This window comes from Salarias fasciatus, chromosome 1 (assembly GCF_902148845.1).
Source record: "Salarias fasciatus chromosome 1, fSalaFa1.1, whole genome shotgun sequence".
In the NCBI taxonomy this organism is placed as follows: domain Eukaryota; kingdom Metazoa; phylum Chordata; class Actinopteri; order Blenniiformes; family Blenniidae; genus Salarias; species Salarias fasciatus.
In genome coordinates this window covers 32,600,945-32,621,797 of record NC_043745.1, presented here as the reverse complement: position 1 = coordinate 32,621,797, position 20,853 = coordinate 32,600,945, and the positions used below count along the sequence as shown (strand labels likewise).

General features: G+C 42.8%; 1 protein-coding gene across 9 annotated transcripts in view; it reads left to right on the top strand.

The window, feature by feature from the left end:
* Positions 1 to 20,853, top strand: part of LOC115392472 (serine/threonine-protein kinase BRSK2-like) — a 151,771-nt gene that overhangs the window by 83,362 nt on the left and 47,556 nt on the right. For all 9 annotated transcript variants that reach the window (XM_030097161.1, XM_030097133.1, XM_030097115.1 and 6 more), the window contains exon 3: positions 18,113 to 18,198. In XM_030097161.1, coding sequence (XP_029953021.1) covers positions 18,113 to 18,198 — 86 coding nt within the window. The remainder of the gene's footprint in view (positions 1 to 18,112; positions 18,199 to 20,853) is intronic.

Sequence of the window (20,853 nt, the reverse complement as noted above, 5' to 3'; positions counted from 1 at the left end):
TACGTCAGTGTGAGTCACTGGAGATGTTACAGGAAGACTGGACCAGTGGTTACAATCAGCAGAAGCTAATTTTCATGAGCAGAGTGACAGAGCCCCCCCCCCCCCCCCCCCCCCCCCCCCCCCCCAACACACACACACACACACACACCCCTCTGAGCGCCTCTTCCCTCGGTCGACGCTGGCAGCTAATTGGCTGTTGACACTGCAGCGACACTGAGGTTGGACGTTGAGTGCAGTAACCTTCGATGAGTCCTGGCGAGATGTCTTGAAATTGATTTTCACAGCAGAGATGAATAATCAGCTCCGCATGCAGGGCAGATACTTGCACTTCGTGAAGACCTGCTTTTTTAAAAAAAACATGTCCTTGGCTTCATGTCTTATAGTGTTGAACCTTGTTTTCACTATTTTACCAACACTGTAATCATGGCAAGTCTTAGATTTTTAAAACACTCATCAGCTTGAAGATTCAGTTTGTATACTGCAGGTTTGTAAGCTATGACTGAATTCGGTTTGGAGTATCGTCTTTTTTTTTTTTTCTTTATATTCACCACAATGTCTAGACAGAATATCAGAACAGAAGGTTTATGTGGAGGTTGACGTTCTCCTCATGGGTCCTGTTTTTATCATTGTTTATACTTCGGGTTATGCTGCTACAGACTGCAGTATTGTGGGTTTGCTTTTATAATTGCAAAATCATATTTTATTTCCTCATTCATGGACTTTGGTTTTGAGCTGTTGAATTGAATCGAATTGAGCTGAGTTGATGAGACACGTGTCCACTTCCAGCTGCTGTAGCAAAGCGTCTTGGTTTCATCAAATTTCTAAAGTGTTTCTCAGAACTGACCTGTGTGTGTGTGTGTGTGTGTGTGTGTGTGTGTGTGTTTGTGTGTGTGTGTCACACTCCCAGCTTGCTGTGCTTCCACTGAATGCAGATCTGAATGTGGTATCTCCTCGGCTGATTCTCTGTTCCTTCGCCCCCCCCCCCCGGCGCTGTGCTCTGTTGCTGACTCCACTCTGTTTCTTTCGGTGCCAGGCGTTCTCTCTCTCTGCTGTGTGTCTGGGGGAGCGGGGGAGCGGGGGAGGAAGGGTGCGCCGGGTGCCCCGGCAGCTCCCTCTTAATCTTTTCCCGCCTCGGTTTTATTTTAGAAAGAAGCCAAGGCCCTGTTGTCATGGCAACTGGCAGCTATCGGCTTGAGTTGTGTTGTCCGTTGTGTTCTTACACAATGAACCCAGACAACAATAAAAACAAAAAAATAAAATGAAATAAATCACATCAGTCAGCCATTACATTACGACCACTGACAGGTGACGTGGATGGAACTTGTTATTCAGTGGGATATATTTGGCTAAAAGTAAACGGTTGGTCCTTAAATAGATTTGTTACAAGCAGAGAAAACAGACACGGGATGGATTTAGAAAGATTTGACATAAACTGAATTGTGGTGGCTATGCAGTGTGTTATCTGAGAGGGAACGGTCTTCATTGGGTCAGGGCTGCACAAGCCAACAGGTGGTCTTAATGTAAAGGCTGATTGGTGTAAATTTCAATAAAATAATGCTCAAACCTTCTTTGTTGTTCTGCTCCTGCTGGTATTTCAAAAGAAACCCCCCTTTTGGCCCATTTTTTGTCACATTTCCCATCATGCTGCTGGTTCATTTTTTTCCTCTCGTCTTTGCTGTTTTCTTTATCCTCAAACTTTGTGAAGCATCAGATGTATTCTGGCAAGTTTTTTTTTTCTTTTTGCATTTGAATGTCCCTTTTGTTCTGAATACAAGACACATTTACATTTCCCTCGTCCATTGTTACATGTGGAACCTCTCATGGAAAAACCCCAAAGCATTTCCATATAAATGCACGTTGTTTTCTTCTTTAGATCCTTCTTCTTCACAGACACAGTTCATACTCGAACTTTTGCTGCGCTAAACACTTGTAGTTTTGCACATCTCTGATGTAGTTGAATAGAAAAAGGTGAGTTTTGATGCTTCAATTGCTTAAAGCTGTGTATATTTATTCAGCAGAATCCCTATTGGTTATGTGAATCATAATTTCTGGCTGTCAGAAGCAGAGGGGAAAATGGCTGGCGGTGACTTTGACTCAGGAGACAGGAGGCCCTTCAGGTCTCACTCGCTTTATTCTCACCACTATGACGGTGATATCACAGCGATTCCTCGGCTTTGGTTCTGAAACGCTTCTTAAGTCACAGTCAGGCTGTTTGATCGGAGCTGTAATCAGTTTCCAGGCTGTCACGCGTCCTTTGTGCTTCTCTTTTTGCGCGTGTTGGCGCCGTCCAGAAGACTGTACAGGTGATTGACCAGCCGGTAAGTCCTCGGTTTGAATGTAGAAATAAAACTGTCAAACGTACTCTCCTGGCTTTTGTAGTTATGACAACAATGTAGAAAACAGGAAGTGGAGTGTTAAGAAACAAATAGACTGTGACAAGAGGCCAGATGGAAATAAATCACTTACCCAGGAGCGCCGTGTTTGAATCCATCTGTGAAAACAAGTTTCCAAGTTGTTGGAGTGACTCTGAAAGTGTAAAAGGTAGTTTGTTTGTTTTTTAATTGTTGTTATCATATGATGATGATATATGATGTCAAGTCACGGTCTGATCAGCCGTGGCTGGGCCGCCTGAGTAGGATGTATGATGTCTGAAAGACCCGAAACATCTGACGATCTCAGGTAACATCACCGATGATGTGTTCAGGTGCATCAGAAGGTTCTGATGTATGTAAGAACGAACAAACTCATATGATGATGAGATATGATGACGTTATCAAATGCTTTTTATTCATGTGTGAAGATTTTCTAAGCAAACCTTATTAATGTTAACGTTTTGATATAAACAAACAGGGACTGTTTGATAATGTAAAGCTTTTTTTTATAACTAGAAAGAAGTAAATTAAAAGTGAAGCACATATCAACTGAGTTGTCTTCTCTAAAGCCCTGAGAAGTTTTGGTTCTATCACATAATAGATGTATGTACTGCATCATATCTTTCTTATGGTCAACTTTGATCACTGGGGAAAAAAAAAGGAAATTTCATGAAGTGTTGGTTATAATAGTTTGTAATCTGATGTTAGTTAAAAAAAAATAAAGAAATCAGGTTTTATTTGTAAATTACTTTCAAAAATGTGGTGTTCAACCAACCATTGTTATCTATTCCTGAGAACATCACTGATATGGATGCATTCAGTATTTCCCAGCCTGGACTAAAACAGCAGACTAACTGAACTGCAGACTGTCATTTGAATCCCTGAAGCCCCCCGAGCTGCTAGATGTCTCCTCACACTTATGTTATCACCATTAACTTGTCTCCTCCTCCTTCCTCTGTGGACTCTGTCTTTGGCATGCGCGAACATGCACGTTATTACCCGAGCGTGTGAGTGTGTGTCCTTACATACAGCGACAAGCCCTCTATAGTGTTCACCTGCGTATGTATTGTGTGTGCATGTGTGTGTGCGTGTGTGTGCTTGCAGAGAAGATAAACGGGGTGACATTTCTCGCACTACCTCAGAGATCAACACTTTAAACAAGCGGCAGCGTCGTCCCGCCTGGCAGCTCTCACATGTCAACTGTGGCCTTTATTCCAGAATCTCCAAGCTGCTAATGGAGACTCTTGTTAGAGGAACCGCAGGTGGAGGATCCTCAGCTGCTAACAGGCCGGGGAAGACTTCAGCTCCATCACTCGTTATGAATGGGGCAGCTGTTTTACAGAGCGGGTTCATGGAATAGAAGTGGAAGCCTTAAGTTTTTAGAAGCGAGCTTGTGATCGGCGGATTCACAGGTTCTGGATCTACGGCTGACAGAATACCGCTGTGGGTCTTTGAGCAAGGCTCCAAAATCCTGAAGATCCTCTGCTCCCTAGGGACGGGTTAAATGCAAGTTTTGCTGTACACTCAATGTGTATGTGACAAACTCTGGGAAAGTGGGACATTTGTGAGTTCTGGAACCTTGTTGTTACTCAACACAACAGCATTTCTGCATTAATCAACCTCATTACAGTTAAAGTAGCTAAATTAATTAAAATTAATCAGTTAAAAAATCAGCGTCATTAGTCAGTTATTAAATAGTATCAGTTAAATTAATCAGACTTCACGAGCCTACATAGCGTACAAGAAACAAAATGCAAAATCCTTCAATGTGTTTTGGCCTGTTCAGTGTTTGTGTGTGTGGTGAACAGCTTTGTACTTCAGCAACACTTTTCAGTTGTGTTGAACTGGTCCTCTAGAAGTGGATACAGAGGACGGATGGTTGAGTCGGCGTGCAGAAATCAAATTGCACACTATCAAAGCGAAGCAGCCACCCAAAACTGAGAGCAGAACTCTCCCATGTTCCGTCTCTGCTATAATTGAAAGCCAGGGGTCCCCAGCACACCAGCTCAACATTTAGTTTTTCCTTTGTTTTGTTGCTCTTTAAACTTTCCAATTAATCACAGTTGTAGCTCCTTATTTCTCAGTGTCAAACAATCCTTTGCTTTCTGTGTGGAGACTCATCCTGAGGGAGCGCTTTGTGGCGGAGGGCGTGAAAACGCAGGAACAGCATGAGGAAAGTGAGGAGGTGTGTGTGTGTGTGTGTGTGTGTGTGTGTGTGTGTGTGTGTGTGTGTGTGTGTGTGATTAAATCTCCTTTTTGCTGCTGAAGTGCAGCGGATTGTGTGTCTGAGCGCTTCAGAGGTCGAAGCGGGCCCTCTCATGCCTGACCGGACTCATTTCATCTCCTCAACGTCTGGCTGGTTGTGTTAATGGTGTCAATACTGACTTAAACTGTGTTTATTCTGCCTGCTCTGGCGGCTGTATCGAGTGTGTGTTCAGCATTACAACCGCACTTTACGAGCTTTCATGTAGAAACATGTCAACCCCTCGTCTTTATCTTGTCTGTATGTTTAATTCAGAAGCTTATATCACGTAATGAAAACTCCAGTTAGTCATCGAGTAGCTAAACATTGATCCTGTGGAACTTTTTCGCATTTGAGAGCAATTCAGATGGTAAGATGACAGTTCAAATGTGGAGGCCAAAATGTTTTTTGTTTTTTGTTTTTTTTAATGATAAATTAAGCAAATACAGAAATTGACTGGTCAATTCACTTCAATGGCTGCTGTTGGTTATTTTTATATTCTATAGCTGTGGGGCCACTTGACCCAACAGAACCCAGCTACAGCTGAAACATCCCGTCAATAAAAGATCCGACAGAATGAAACCAAGATCAGGAGTTTCAGCCTCGAGCACAATGTTTAAAATCTTTGACAAGCTGCCATATTTTCCAGACTGTCAGCCCCACATGAGTTCACTGCATCATGTGAAGAGGAAAGAGAACATATTTAAGTCACACTGTTCTATAAGTCACATATCGCTTTCATGCTGAGACGTAACGGCAACGTTGATAAACCATCAGCCGGTGTTCTAAAAGACTTCTGTGACTATTTCCCTCAGTCCTCAGTCATTACATTTACTCAAAATGCGCTTTTCTTTGTTTTCTTTATCACGGTAACTGTGTTTCCTGATTTTTACCAGTTCCTTATGATTTTGTCAGACACTCTTACCTCTTTTTCTGCTGTTTTGTTTCCATTTTCTGCTGTATATTTTCAAATATGGTGGTAATGTTATTTTTTTTTTTTGTCGTACTTTAGCAGCATTCTGTTGTCGTACAGTGACACCTAGTGGTCTCAGATCATATCTATCAGGTATAAATTGGTATTATAAGTCATATGGGAAACCAAACAATTCAAAAAAGTGTGACTTTTCATTCAGAAAATATGATAGTTTACTGAAATTTTTAAGTGATACATGCTAAAAGCATAATTTGTGTGCGCGTGTTTGTGTTTTGTAAAACACTTCTGTCAAGTAGTGTTGGCATGTTTTCACATCGAAAAACTCTTCAATCTGCATCGAGAGACAAATCAAACAAGAACAGAAATCCAGACAGACGAGACAGAGGAAACATAAAACACCTGAAGTTGAGCTAAAAGTTGTAACTTAAAGACAAATTGCTGTCGAGGGAGGGGTAAGAAAAAAAAAAGCCAATAACAAAGCACCATAAAATAATGTATTAAAAAAATAATTATCTGATTAATATGGAGGACACTGAAAGCAATGAGAGGCCAATAAAATGGCAATAAAGGGACGCGATAACATGAAAAACAAGCCAATAGTATTTTTAGATTTTCTGCAGCTGTGGTACGAATTCTGCTGCAAGTTTAGCAAGAATTTTTTCAAAAATACTCTTTCATATTTATGCTCAACCTTGAGATTCAGGATTAAATAAACACAGCCGGAGCTGGAATTAAGTTTTCAATTCAGTCGTTGTTTTTTGTAATTAATTCATGAATAACAAAGTTTAAATTGAATTTGATTGTTATTGATTTAATTATTTTTGCTAAGAAGAAGCTAACTCAAATTTATTCACACTCAAGGCAATCCACAGTGTTTTACAAGGACATGAATGAAATATATTAAAGCAAAGTAATAAAGAGTCTTAATCTTAAGCAATTAAGGTTATGAAATACATTAAAACAAGACGATTAAGAACGGCATATGAAGGAGAATAAATAAAGTAACAAGTTTATTAAGATAAAGGTAATTAAATAAGTTAAATCTGTTGTTTATTGGAAAGCTTGAGGAAATAGTAATGTTTTAAGGCCCGATTTAAAAGAAATGAGTTTTTCAGCAGGAAGTTTGTTCCGCAGAAGAACTTAAAGCTGCTTCGCCTCGTTTCCTCTGCCTCTGGAAACACTGAGTGAACCTCTTCCTGAGGACCTCAGAGGTCCGCAGGTTTCATCAACTCTGCTTCTTTTGACAGAAAGTGACTAATAATTTTCATAACCCACACCATTCTGGATAATCTTGTTTATTTTTAGTAACTGCCGTCAAGAAACCTCTGATTCAGACGTTGCGGCTGGCCTGCTGACCCGGTGTTGTCGAGCTGTCAGAGAACAGACTCTCCTCAGCGTGGGTGAGGAGTGGAATCCTCTCTCCGAGGAAATCCTCTCTGCGCAGGACTTCCGGTCGCTTCCGGACGTCTTCACACCCTCTGAGTGGCGGGGCGGCGACGGAGCGGGCGACACATGAGTGAAAGGATGCTGATTGCAATCCGCCGTACAAGAGAGCGTCTGACCTTTTCCCATGATGCAACGCTGACCTTAATCCACTCACAGCCACATCAGCCGGCGCTCGGCCCCGCTGCCACGGCCGTTAATGCATTCTGTCTGATGCGGTCTCACAGTGAAGGAGCCGCTGATGGCTCCGTCTCACTCGCCAGCAGACGTCTGCATAGGGGGGAGAAAAAAAAGTGAAACGAGCCCGGTAGTTACCCAGCAGCCTCGGTGGCAGACCGGGCCGGGCTCCCCGCTGATGGCTGCTCTGTTTCACCCTTTATTCTCTCTGCCTTCATTTACCACCTGTCTGTATGTTTCCTCTTCTCTGTCGGTTCCAGGCTCCTTTCTGTTTTACCAGTCGTCCCTCTTTCAGACTTTTCTGCTGATATTCCTGCTATATTTTCAATATTACCTGTTTCAGTTCTCTTCTTTTCCTTTTCCACACTCTCTTTTCGTTGCAGCCATTCCTGGTGCAGTAATACTAGTAACAGGAGAAGGTTTGATATTTTGGATTTAGCCTCGTTCACAGATTTGAATTGAAATTACCGGTAATTTAAGCTATAAACCCTTATCAAGCTTTTTTTGTGGTTTAAGGTGAAAATCTTTATTTTCATGGAGGTATTTGCTCAAAGTTTTAAAGTTGGTGTTAAAACTAACACTGGTATTTCATTGAATTTGTTCTGTATTTTGAATTTGAAGTTTGGGAAATGATAGAAATTATTATGTAATTTTTCATGTTCAGTGGTTACATGTTTTTCAGTGTACAAAATCATCATAGAAACTTGCTTTTATACAAGTATTGACACCCATAAATATTGGATACTGGCCATAACGGCAATATTAATAAAGCGTATCCGTCAAAATATCCTTGTCGTTGCAGACCTAGTAACCAATGTTTACCAGATTACTGCCACAAATGGTGAATTTATATTAATATATTATCATTCGTCACACATCCTATTTTTATGACCTCTGTTTCATCTCTCATTTACTGTTCCATCTACAATTTTCCAAATTAGATCTTTTATTTTTCTCCGTCTTTCCCATGTCTCTTTGCCTTTCTTTGTCTTCTTATCTTCTCCAGTATTTTCTGTCGTTTTTTTCCCCCCTTTTCTCTGTTCTGCTTTTCCAACCTTCGTATCTTCTCCTTCCCTTCTCTTCTCTCCTCCTTCCCATCCTCGCCGTGCTTTTTTCCTAATTCCCACTCTGTCCTGTCATCAGCGTCTTGTCGTCACATCCTTTGCTCCTCTCTTGTTTTATTACGCTGTCACAGACCTGTTCTTCCACTGAATGGATTTGTGTTGCTTCATAAAACGGCTGGATGTTCTGTCTCCTCAGTCACATCGCGCGAAGCGGTGCGTCGCGGTGGAGCAGCGGTGATTGGATTGTGGAGAGGGTCGAGTCTCTCTCTCTCTCTCTCTCTCTCTCTCTCTCTCTCTCTCTCTCAAGATCAGCCAGATGGCAGTTTGATTACCGAGTGGATGTTCCAATTTATCGCCCCTCGTGCCCCTCAGCCTCTGTATCGTGTTTCAATTAAATAGAGATTTGGAGGCGGCGTGCCGCCACCCGAGTCAGTCCTCATAATTCATTAAGAGGAGGTAGAGCGCATGCAGGCATGCACTGGAGGAGGCTGTTGGCATGACTCAGGAGCTCTGAGGCCCTCCGCGGACGGTGGAAGGAAATTTGTGTCAGCAGGTGGCGAACGCGCCGCCTGCCAAGGGCCAAGCGCCGGTCAAATGAAGCTTCTGTAGAGAAATCAGGCCAGATTTTCAGACGCTGCCCCTCAAGCTACACACAACATCTACGCTGACTGTGACCAGACAGAACAGGGCAGCAGCAGAAAGAAAAAACCCTGCAGAAGATTAACATGTATTTGGCATCTAAATGTGCCAACACCTTTAACTTCAAGCTGTGCACTTTAGCCCTTTATTTGAAGGAGCTAGAAGTAAATACAGACAACAGAATGTCAACCGACAACAGATTTCTATAAGTATTACTGCATAACTATTACATATCTTTTATATCTCTACATATGATTACTGAGGCTTTTAAATAGTTACCAATAAAGTAATTTGATTTCAATTTTAGAGAAGTGTCAGGTAAGCATATCTAAACTTTCATCTCCTTTCACAGCAGGGGTGTTGTGTCTCTTTGCGGTTGAAGATGATTCATACGGGGACATATGATGCACATCAAACACCCCCGGCTGTTGATTCGTCACTGCCTCCCCCTCCAGCTGACTCTTGACGTCTGTCAGCCCTCGATATCGGGCATCCCGACGTCCGCTCGTCAGAAGACGCCGCTGTCCTGTTCCATGGTGTCGTTGTGATTCAACTCATCAGAGGAGCTGCAATTACATTAGCTCTGAGCCCCTCTGCTGCTTTTAGCTGTGCGACGCTCCAGTGTGCTCGCTTCATTTGACACGTATGCAATGCCGTGTGATGCCAACGCTTTGTGCGTCCTCTCTTTTGGCTGGATGCTCTGTTTGTTTATGATCCTTCACAGCGGTGGGTTTCAGGATGCGCTCTCAGGAGGCCACACTCACAGAATCAGTGGGATCAGTGTCAGATTAGCGCTGTTTATCTCCTGCCCTTGTGAATGAGTCAGTCGCTCGGCGCGTTGCAGAACTGACTCACTCTCGACGGAGCCATTCAGTGCCGCAGCGTCTGAGTCACGGTCCATACAGCATCTCGGAGGTGACCATCGATCTCTCCCGGCTGACTCCCATCCAGCCTTATGTGGAATAAATGTGGACACATCACACCTGACCAGACTCTCCACTGTGCCTCACTCCCCCAATCCGACACACGGACAGGGGGAGATGGGGAAAAATCCTGGAACAAAGCCCTGCCAACTGAATCAACAGCTGCCCCTATACGGTAGATATGATAGGATCAATAGCAGTGATCAGTAGTATTGTGTTCAACTTTGAGACTTACTGTGAAGAGTTTGCATGTTCTTCACTGGTTTATTCCCAAAATGGTTACTTGATTGATCGACATTAGTTATCAGTGTGATCAATGTGGTATCAATGGCCTGTTTAGTGTGTTTAGAAATCCTAACTTGGGTAAAGCAGAGAGAGATGAATTGATACATGTTGCTACAGTTGCTCTGTGAAATCAGTTATGATAGTTATGATTCGGGCTGCAGAATTTATCGCAGATTGGCTTTTATCACAATATCAACATGCACAATGTAGAGATCGAATTCAAAATTCGAAATGACTTTAATAGCCAATTGAATGACTTTAAGAAACAATCATTTTAAATATGAAAGTAAGGTGTGATTAATCATAATTCACAGACTTTGGCTTTTTTTAATTTCCATTTCATACCTCTTGGCTACCGTGCAGCAACCAGAAGCACAAAAATCAAAAGAATTTACCAAAAACAGCAAACTGCTTCTCTTCTGAAGTGCTGCTGGTGGGAAACACATGCACTGTGATGAAAAATGGAAAGAAACGAATGAATCTCAAAGCAGGGAAACAGTTGCTACAATTTACAAATCATACTGTTAGTCCAACAATTCACAGTATGTTCACCTTATTTCATGCAGCTCTACTCATGGTTGTCAAAATGACAAGTATTTACTTACTACTTGCTCACTAAATGTTCTCTTTTTGGCCCAAAAAATTCAAACTTCAACCCTCCACTGGATTCTAACCCCGGGTCATAGAGGAAGGACTCTCAATGGAAAAAACAGGCTTGTCTAAGATCTGATAAGTTGCTTCGACGGCCTCTGTGAAAGACAACAGCTACACAAACTTTCCTCATCATCATCATGAACTTGGTGAAGTGATTGGTTAAAGATGTTTTGATAGAGGAACATGACAGAGTCAACCCTCAACGATCACTACAACATCAGCTCGTTGTCTCACTTATTGAAGGACACAATGAACTCCTCTAATGAAACGTCTCAGAGAATTACAGTACTAAACAGAGACTGACATTACGCTGACATTACCCTAATGTATGCATATATTCTTCAGCAAGAATGGCTTTACAATAATTTATCAAGTAAATGAAAGCACATCCCTCTTTGTCTGTTGCGCTCGCCATCATGCGTGACCTCTCTTGATAAAAGCTTACATGTTAATGCCTTTTTAATGACAGTGAACAAAGCTGGGAACGGCCCTGCTAATTCGCCCCAACTGAGCGGATGAGGCAGAGATAATTGAGGTGAGCTGGGGAGACGGCGGAGGCTCGGGGCTCGGCGGGACTCGGCCGGGCTCACGCGAACCCAGGCAGCGCAGCCGGGGGAGGATTGAGGCGCCGCGGCGCTTCACCTGAGCCGCAGCCCATGTTCCTCCACCCCCCCTCTTTTCCCTCGGCCGTCGCTGCGTGCCTGCACACTTTATTGCCACACATTAAAAAACCATATGGGTCATAATGGAGCTTAATAAATGTCAGCGTCGCGGCTGGTGCGGGGAGGGCCGGGGCGCTACGTCTGTTTACCTTGTACATGGCTTTAATTAGCCTCCGCCATGCTACGCTGTGTGCACATGATGGCGTGAGCAGATGAAAATGAGGGTAATTAGATGTGATAGCGGGAGGACGGGCTGATGGGATGCACCTGCATCCGTCCCACAGATGAGGGTGTGTAGAGGTTGTGGAGGTGCGTGTGTGACGTGGGGATTTGAAGGAGTTCGGACCTCCGTCTGGATATGAAGATTAATGACGTGACGGCTCTGAAACGCCAAGTCCAAGTTTCTCTGAGCAGAGTCAGACTGTCTCATAAAGATAGCCTGTGAATAATTAATGAGATGCACTGCCGTAGCAATTAGCAGCCTGACCTCACAATGAGAGGATCCAGGTTTGATTCCAGGTTTGGGGCCTTTGGGGGTTTGAATGTTCTCCTGTTGCCAGGTAGTGGATCCCCTGTGAATTAGTCCTGTGATGGACTGCAACACGTGCACAGTGCATGTTACCTTTAACTAAGAGAGGCAGGGTGATGCCCCAGCTCATGTGACCCCTGACTGGTTCATCCAATAAGGAAGATGAATGATAATTACTTAGACTGCGGCCTGAGTCGTCCTCCGGTTCAAAATAATTACACACGTTGATTGTACGAAATGCAAAATATGACCGATAAGTCCATTCATCCATCTTGTGCACAGTTAAGGTTAAAAAGAGTCTGCAGCCTGTTCAGCTGACACAGGGTGAGGAGCAGATGGAGGAAAACCAGGAAGTCAAAGTCTTTAACGACCGCATGGTCAGTGGATCTGTGGAGCTATTCATCATAATGTATTCAGCTGTGAAGTGAAATTGTATGTATACAGAATTAAATCTATTACTAGTTGAGACAAAACTGTGTGTGTTGAATCAGCTGCTCGTTTTGGGGGAACCATGCTCAGTACCCTGATCATTAGAGACAACTGACTTACCGGTATCTGTTTATGAACTGTTTGTACGGATAGCATGCTGTAGATAGATAGATAGATAGATAGATAGATAGATAGATAGATAGATAGATAGATAGATCCTTTATTAATCCTGCAACAAATTGCAACAAAATGGAAATTTCAGTGGTACAGCAGCAGATCCAGAAAGATAGACAGTGAAAATACTAAAAAGAGCAGCACGCAGTGCACAAGAATAATAGGTCTGCCTTCACTTGTGGAGAAGTATTAAAAAAGGCTTAAAAGATCAATAATATCAGGGTAGTCTATGCTAAATAACAAAGGTGCAATATAGTAATGGCAATTAAAAATAACTGATTTAATGAAGTGAAAGAATAATTTCCAGTTTTGAAGAAGTTCATCTATACAAAATCATATGATTTACTCTATAATATTGAGTAAAGTGGTTATTATAAAAACAAAAACAGACAACATGACTGAATTACATCAATACAGCATGATCTATGGTCCAGGTACATCTGGGATGTCTGGTTCAAATTAGGTCTTCCTTTTATTTATCGTCAAATTAGTTGAAACAATCCACAGGTTGACTAACTCTACAGCTCCAAATGGGGTTTCAGAGAGCTGCTTGAAGGTTAAAGAAAACATTAAAGAAAGCGGAGTCGTGCTTCAGCCCCTTGAAAACCTCACAGGTTAGTATTGGCGTGCAGCCCCTGCTGTCAGACTGGTCTGAGCTGAAGTGGAGAACATGTGCAAACATGCTGGATGAAGCATGTCTGCCGTACTCGTTTTCAGCGTGTATCGATTTACTGCAGTCAATCTGTGTGTCTGTGGTTCCCACAGCAGCAGCAGCAGCAGCAGGACGGCCGCCTGATTACTGATGCCGCTCAGGTCACAGATCTCCTATCATTACATGAGAGCTACTGGTTTTCATCTAGAAGTGACTGAGAGAAAATTGCAGGTAATTATCGGTGTGATTTGCACTAAAATGAAGGGGAGTCACCGCAGCAGTCGCTGCATCTAATGAATGGCGTCGGATTTTCCCTCCGTTCGTGTCCGCGCCCGGGGATTTGTGTGTGCCGATGATTACTGGGCCAATTCAGGAATTGATTTCTCCCATGAATGTTTTATTTTTTTTAGACCCGTTTGTCTGCTTTTACTGTTTGTGTGATATCTCACAAAGCTGTCACAGCCCAGCGCGGCAGTAAAAAACTGCTTTTTTTTTCCCCAAATGGCTCGTAAAAGGTTGTAATTTTTTAAGACCCTACTTTAAAAACTAAAACTTGGTAATGTTTTTGTGAGCTTCAGGTACTTTTCTTAGGGCCAATAAAATTAATGTGTTAACTTTTTTTTTGCCTTAATTTCTTCCAGTTTAACCTGCTTTTGATGGAAATCCCCACCTTCTCCTCCTCATCATCTTCACAGTTTCTACATTGCTGTTTAAAAGCAAAATGTTTTTGATAGATAAATTCAAAAACAATGCATTTTCACTTGTTTGTATGCTCTATTGTCTTCACTGGCAGCTATAGCAAAATTATTTTTGCTACTGAGTGAGAAGTACATGATTTCCATCTTGAAATTAGTCACCAAGTGTCCAAAAATGAATTTTTACTGAGCCTGTTATGCGAATGAAGAGAAAAGGAAAGTTGCAGAGCTGCTGTCTCTCTGTTCTGCCGCAGGCTCACTCTTTCTGTTGACATTAGTTGAAGCTGTTGTCTTGATGGTTATTGTAGTAGTGTTTTTGGTTTTGATGTGTGTCTGCAATCAATCACATCACTCACAAGTTTACTTCTTCACTTGTTCATTGAAGTCCATCAGCTCCACGACTCCTTTCCCAAACATCATGGCTCAAGAAACAAATAAATAGAATAAAAATGTCTCCCGCAGACGGAATCCCTCCACCTGTGACCCTGCCCGCCATCATTACATTCACCCACAGATGACCCACCAACAGAAACATGCATGTTATTAAATATTTTTCTCTGACCTTTTTAAAGTTAATTTCCATAAATATAACATGATTTATAATGTGAATCCTCATTGTGCCTGATTAACCAAAATGTAATTGTATCATTTTCATGACAAAACAATTAATTGTATATATAAAAATGACTTCTTCAGGTACTCTGTCAGTATTCTGCTGTTCCTCATTAATCCTGAACTACCTCAGCTACATGAGGCTTGCTGGCCTACTGTCTCCACATGAGTCTCAGCAGGAGAACACAGCACAACATAAATAATTAATCATTTACGAGATTATATGGAAAGAACTCCATTTTTAGGGATTAGTGTATCTTTGTTATGAATAAATGTTTTAGTTATTTTAGTTTTTCATCCTTAGTTGATGCAATAATCCTTAAAAGTCCCCTCTAAGCTGCTGATACTGGATTCGCTCTTTTCCTTTTCTTTCGGAGGCGGTTTTCAGGAAGGAGTCACAGTGACAGTCCGCTTCCGCGAGTGGCTGATCTTGAGATTAAAGCCGATTTTTTTTTCTATTATTTATTACCTGCCAGCCCCCGCGTCTCCCCATGACCGAGCTTTGAAGAGCGGTGGCTTTGATGGAAGTGAAATTTAACTTTCAGGTGTCTCCCGCCCAGCGTCCGTCCTCCCAGGCCGGCCACGTCCGCTGCCCGGCGGAGACGGCGGAGGATGACTCACACTCCGCCGGGCGAAGCTTCATGAGGGCAGAACGGGTGGAGATTGACAGATGACTCACGCCACCTGCGTTAAAGCACAGTGGTGGAGGGAATTCTGAATCAATGGGACGTATCAGTGCTGCGAATTCCCACCGACTCCAGCACTGTTTACCACATTGATTCAACCTGCGCCCTTATAAAACCCGCCTGGCTTTTTCAAACAAACGCTGCTGTGGATGACTCCTCAGCCAAGTATTTCACTCCATATATCACCCTCATTTGTGTACATTAAACATTCACGTCCCAAAATTGGACATTTTCATGAGTGTATCTTTGCTTTGAGGTGCTGCTCTTAGACAGAAAAGAACGGCACTCAACTTCGAACAGGATTTCTAGCTGTGTTCATCTCACCTTGTTTGGTGCGAAGGAGAAGAAGCCTTCTCACCTCTTAATCCGCCTTTACATCCAGAGTTTTCACACTGATGCTGATTGGCTTTGCCCGCTCTTCGCAGGTCAAGTAGTTAATGAGAGGTGACAAATGCAGTGATATTGGGAATGAGGAAAAGTATATACATGTCATGTTTCTAAAATGCAAAAGGAAATTTGAACAAAAATCCAAACTTCATATTTCTATTCATTTTCTTTTTCTTTTAAATTTTACTCTTTGGCTATCAGATGTGCTAGTTTTGGCCCAGGGGCCCTATGTTTGACACCCCTGATGTAGTCGATCATAATACAGACAGCATTGAAAAGCAGTAATAATCTGGTAATGATGTTTCTGTAATGAAATCTCAGGATTACTGTGAACATTTTGATATCTTTCTGCTTACATTTATAACTGTTTCACAGTGTATGCTCTGGATTTACAAACACACACACAGATGCACACACACACACACAGACGGAGCTGTGAGATGTATTGGTGGAAGAGTGATGGTATCTGTGTACAGACTGCTGCTGCGCCTCCTTCCTGCAGCACCGAGGTCTAAACTCGGTTTAGCCTCCGGCCTGCTGAGGTGCCAACTGGCAGTAAATCCTCTGCACAGCAGGCGGGTTCGTGCTGCGGCGGCTCCGGGCAGCATCTGTAAAACCTCAGGAGCATCACGTGACACTCGGTTGCGCTGACCTGAACCCGAACCTGGCCATTTAAGGCCGGGACGCCACTCGATCTGTCGTCATATAGGCCTGTAATTTCATACTTTTCTCACCTGGAAAGAGCCAAAGCGTGCCAGTATGCTGTCTATTTTTAGTGAGTGTGGCTTTCAGGAACAAGCCCACTGCTTTGCAGCAGGTCACACAGAATGGTAGCCCCGAATTCAGCGATTGGAATCAATAAAAATGTGAAAGTTGTTTAAACTTGCAGATTTTTAAATCGATTCACTGAGCTTTCCACGAGCACAGCTTTTTTCAGCGACTCCCACATCAGCAGGGAATTTGATGTAAGAGAATGAGTTGAATTGGACCATCTGCCTGCTCCATGCACAAACCTGCAGGTCGGGTGGAGACTATGCCAGTGTTTACATCCAGTCATAAATATGAGTAACTCATTCTTCCTGTCATGTTTATGAAGTTGCACTCGGGCCTAATCCTCTGATTCAACCATCACTCTTCTGCAGAACTGGGTGCCTAAGTTTTGTTACCCATAATTCACCCTGAATCGATACAGAGATAAACTGAAACACCTGTTTGTGGTTGAGACTTGCTCCGGCTCTCCTGCCACAAACACCAAGCGCGGCTCCCCTCATCGGCAGACTTGTTTGTTTAAGTCTCTGCCGTCTGCTGTGTGGCTAATTTATGACAGGCGTGTACTGTAGACCCTCGTGGTGGTGAAATCTCAGTCATCATCATCAAATGTCAGGCAGATGATCGGTGATTCACTCTCTGAATCACGCTTCACATCAAACTAAAAATTGCCGTGAAATAGTGCCTGTGATGTAGATAAAAAGCAAGAATTTTCATGCTTTAAATGAATATAACTCATTTTTATTAATGGCACATTTGTAAAATCCTCGCATTTGTGGGATGAGCAGTAGAGCGGAGTAAATACTGACTAGTGGGGGACTTATGGTTGTTCAATAAGGTAAAAAGGCCCCTATTTTCTAAATGAATGAATTATTAATATGCTAATATGTCTTATATTTTTCAAACTGCAGTCATAAAAGTCACCATTGAGCACAAGTTGCTTGCAGAATACAGTTTTTGGTGTAGGCATCCCACAAATGCACATCCATCTGTACAACAGAGAAATAATCCCACGGAGATGAGTCTCCTTCATTTCCGTGCTGTTTTGGAAGATGAAAAATGCAAAATCTGCATTTCACATATTTAGAAGTCAGCCACTGTGGTCCTGTGCATGAGTGTGTGTGTGTGTGTGTGTGTGTGTGTGTGTGTGTGTGTGTGTGTGTGTGTGTGTGTGTGTGTGTATGTGTGCGCACGCGCTTACGTGTGTGTATTTTGCATTTTTTTACTCTTGTGTCAACTCTATGTGGCCGTTGGAGCTTATTTAATCTCTGCTCTGCGGTTTTATTCAATGTCTTGATGGTTTGCTCTGATTTTCTTCTCATCCCAGCAGGTTGACGTGAGAACAGAAACAGTTTTCATTTGCTGTCGCAGCAGGTGGCAGAATTTATTTTTTAATTTATTTATTCCTCGTGTCCTCCTGTTTGATTGCCTAAACGTGAGACCCCGGTCGTTGAAACGTATTTGTGTTTAAGCTATAAGTGTCGGGCTTCACACACCGCAGCCTCGCAGCACGGCAAACAAGTGAACCACATCCAGAGGTTAAGTGTGTGAGTTTTGTTTCATCTGGCACCAAACAACACGGGCGTGAAAACACTCCAGGGGCCGCTTGGTGTGATTAATATGACATAACAAATGCACGCCGCGTGCGTCTGTTTCCATTAGTCGTCCGGCTGCAGGTTCCGGCCTCAGCCTTGTTATTTTTAGTCCAGAAATTAGATTACCGTCAGCGTGTGTGCTTCAGTGTTTCGTGACCGTTTGTTTTGTTTTGTGTGCGTTTCTCTGCAGGTGGAGCGGGAGATAGCCATTCTGAAGCTCATAGAGCACCCCCACGTTTTAAAGCTGCATGACGTCTACGAAAACAAGAAATACCTGTAAGTACATTCATCCACGAGACGCATTCACACTGAGAACAATTTCTCCAGCTCGCAGGACGCGACTGAAGCTAAATGAATTTCCTCGAACAGACTTAACATGCAGGAGATGTGAACGCATTTGGACTTTTACGCATTATTTGTTTTTGCTGCAGCTCATCCAACATGAAATACAATAATGGATACTGTACTAAATGTAGCAAGTCTCAGCTTTAATTTGCTGAGGTTTACAACCATTTAGAAAGAGCTGTTTGGGAAATACACTGCTTTTAACATTATAGTGCCTGAGCTGTAAATGTAAATGAAGAGATAAAAAAAGAATTAAAATAAAACAGCGGTGAGTGCAAATGACAAAAGAGATCTAAATAATGATGTTGTGAAACTGCTTGGAATATATGTTCATTATCAGTGTTTAATGCAACCTGCAGCTCTTCCCTGTAATTTACACGAAAAGGAAATTAACTGCTTCACATGCGTCACCTGGACAGCACCTTTTACTGCGAGAAATTACTGTTGCATGAAAGTAGTGCTACAACCAACTGCATATAAAATGAACAATACAGAGCACAGCTAAATGTAGAAGTGGACTCGAAGTGCATGTTTAGCAGAATTATTCCTCGTTTACAGGACAACCTTTTCACACGGAACTGAAAATGCTTCGTAGCAATTTGACTGTCCAGATTTGGTGTGATTAAATCATTTATATTTTAAATTCATTCATGCAGACCATCTTAGTTGTGAAATTTATTGTTTTACATTGAAAAATGGACTGACAGCTATGCCCACGCAACGACTGGAGATCCTCTGTGAAATCAAATATCTTGCCTTGAGAAACACCTCATGACTGATTTTGACATCGCCGGCAAATAAAGACGGTAGAAAATGCATGCTATCCACACACTTCCTCCCCCTTTCTGTTGCCCCCGCCCCACAGCGTGTTGTTAGTGCGAAGAAGGTTAATGATCAATGGAGGCACTTTATCGTTCCAGCAGTCACATCCACCCATTCGTACGCACAATCAATCACACACTAGTAGAGCGGCGATGGCGGCCATGCAAGGTGTTGGGAGAAGCTTGGTTTAAAACAAAGAACCTGAAGTTCATCAATCAATTAGACAATCTCCTGTTTTTCCCAATCTACTTTTTTTTTTTATGAGACTGATTGTCAGAACGAGATGGGGAATTGAACCAGCGACATGGACATTTATCTAAAATAGAGTGAATATGACCAGTTAAACTCAATTATATAATTGCAACATGTCTTTTTCTCTACTGGATCTCCAGCTTCTCACCGTCTCTAACAGAATCTCGCCATGAGAACACGTCATGTAAAAAACACCAACATCTCAAAACGGAATGATCAGCGTGCTGCAGTCACTTCTTGATCATTCAGTCCATCCATGTGGTCTTTCTTACAGCTCAGGGTTGCGTTGCGTGCGTTGCTCAGGGTTTTAATGTTCAGCTTTATTCTTTTTCCGTTTGAAATCATAACGTCACAAATGTAATGTCGCCTAATTACTTCCCATGATGACATGCAGGTCTATAAAAAGACTTCTTCCTTGCATAATTCGAGTCTCGATGTCACAAATTTGCCTCCAGGGGCTGGACGGTCTGTGCAGCAGACTCCAGCTCCGTGAGTTGATCCATCCATCTTCTTAACGGTGCAGTGCAACACGGGGTCACGGATAGCGCTGCGGAGGAAAGCGATGAAGCTCGGACATCTATCTTCCCTGGTAGCTTCCTGCAGATCGTCCCAGGGGACCCCAAGATGATCTCAGGCCCACTGGGAGATATAATCTCCCCAGTGGGTCCAGGGCCAACACTGGGGTCTCGTCCCATTCGACCATGACCATGCTTGATCGACTCCCAGTGCATCGTGGGGGATGCTAATGAGGTGCCTTAACCAGCGTACCTGACTCTTGCATTTGTCCGAGGTCCTCAGTGAGGCTTCCCGTCCTCATCGTGGCCAGTTGTATCAGAAATCTAATGCTTTAGTTCAGCATCACAGGGGAGGGACGGGGCTGTGGTGCAACCAGTAAACACAGTCTCAATCCGCCTTAATCAGAAGAGCCCGTTCCAGCAACTGCATTACTGCTGCGTCTCTCAGCCTGTGGATGATCTCCAGTTCCCCTCTCCCGTCTCTCACTAATAAGATCCCAAGATACTTGAATTCCACCTGAGATTGGTTTTCTCTCCCTCTACCCAGTGCCGGCAGGCCTCTTCTCCTTCGTGCAAAAACAAATTTAAAATGTAGAAAATGTTGACGGTACAGTCATTCCCTGTTTCTTACAATTACTGTATTTATTATAAATCTACTGACACTGTGATGCCAGTGCCTTGACTGATCCAACAGTATGACTGCTGCAAACTATTTTATCATTTGAAATCTGAATGGGGTGAAAAAGAAAGGCAACAGGCCATAATGGGCCCTGATTATAGGAGGCTAAACTTCAGGATTTATCACCGAAGGGAAGATGACCCGAGCATAAAACTCGTTCCACACAATTACTTCTACACTTTTTCAAAGCATATCCATTAAAAATGATAATAGGTCCCACTGGAAGGCACGTGGACTCCCATTAACCGCACCGAGTTGCACACTCATGATTTTATATTTCAGCTCAGATCAATAACAGGAACTTAGAACAGCGACATA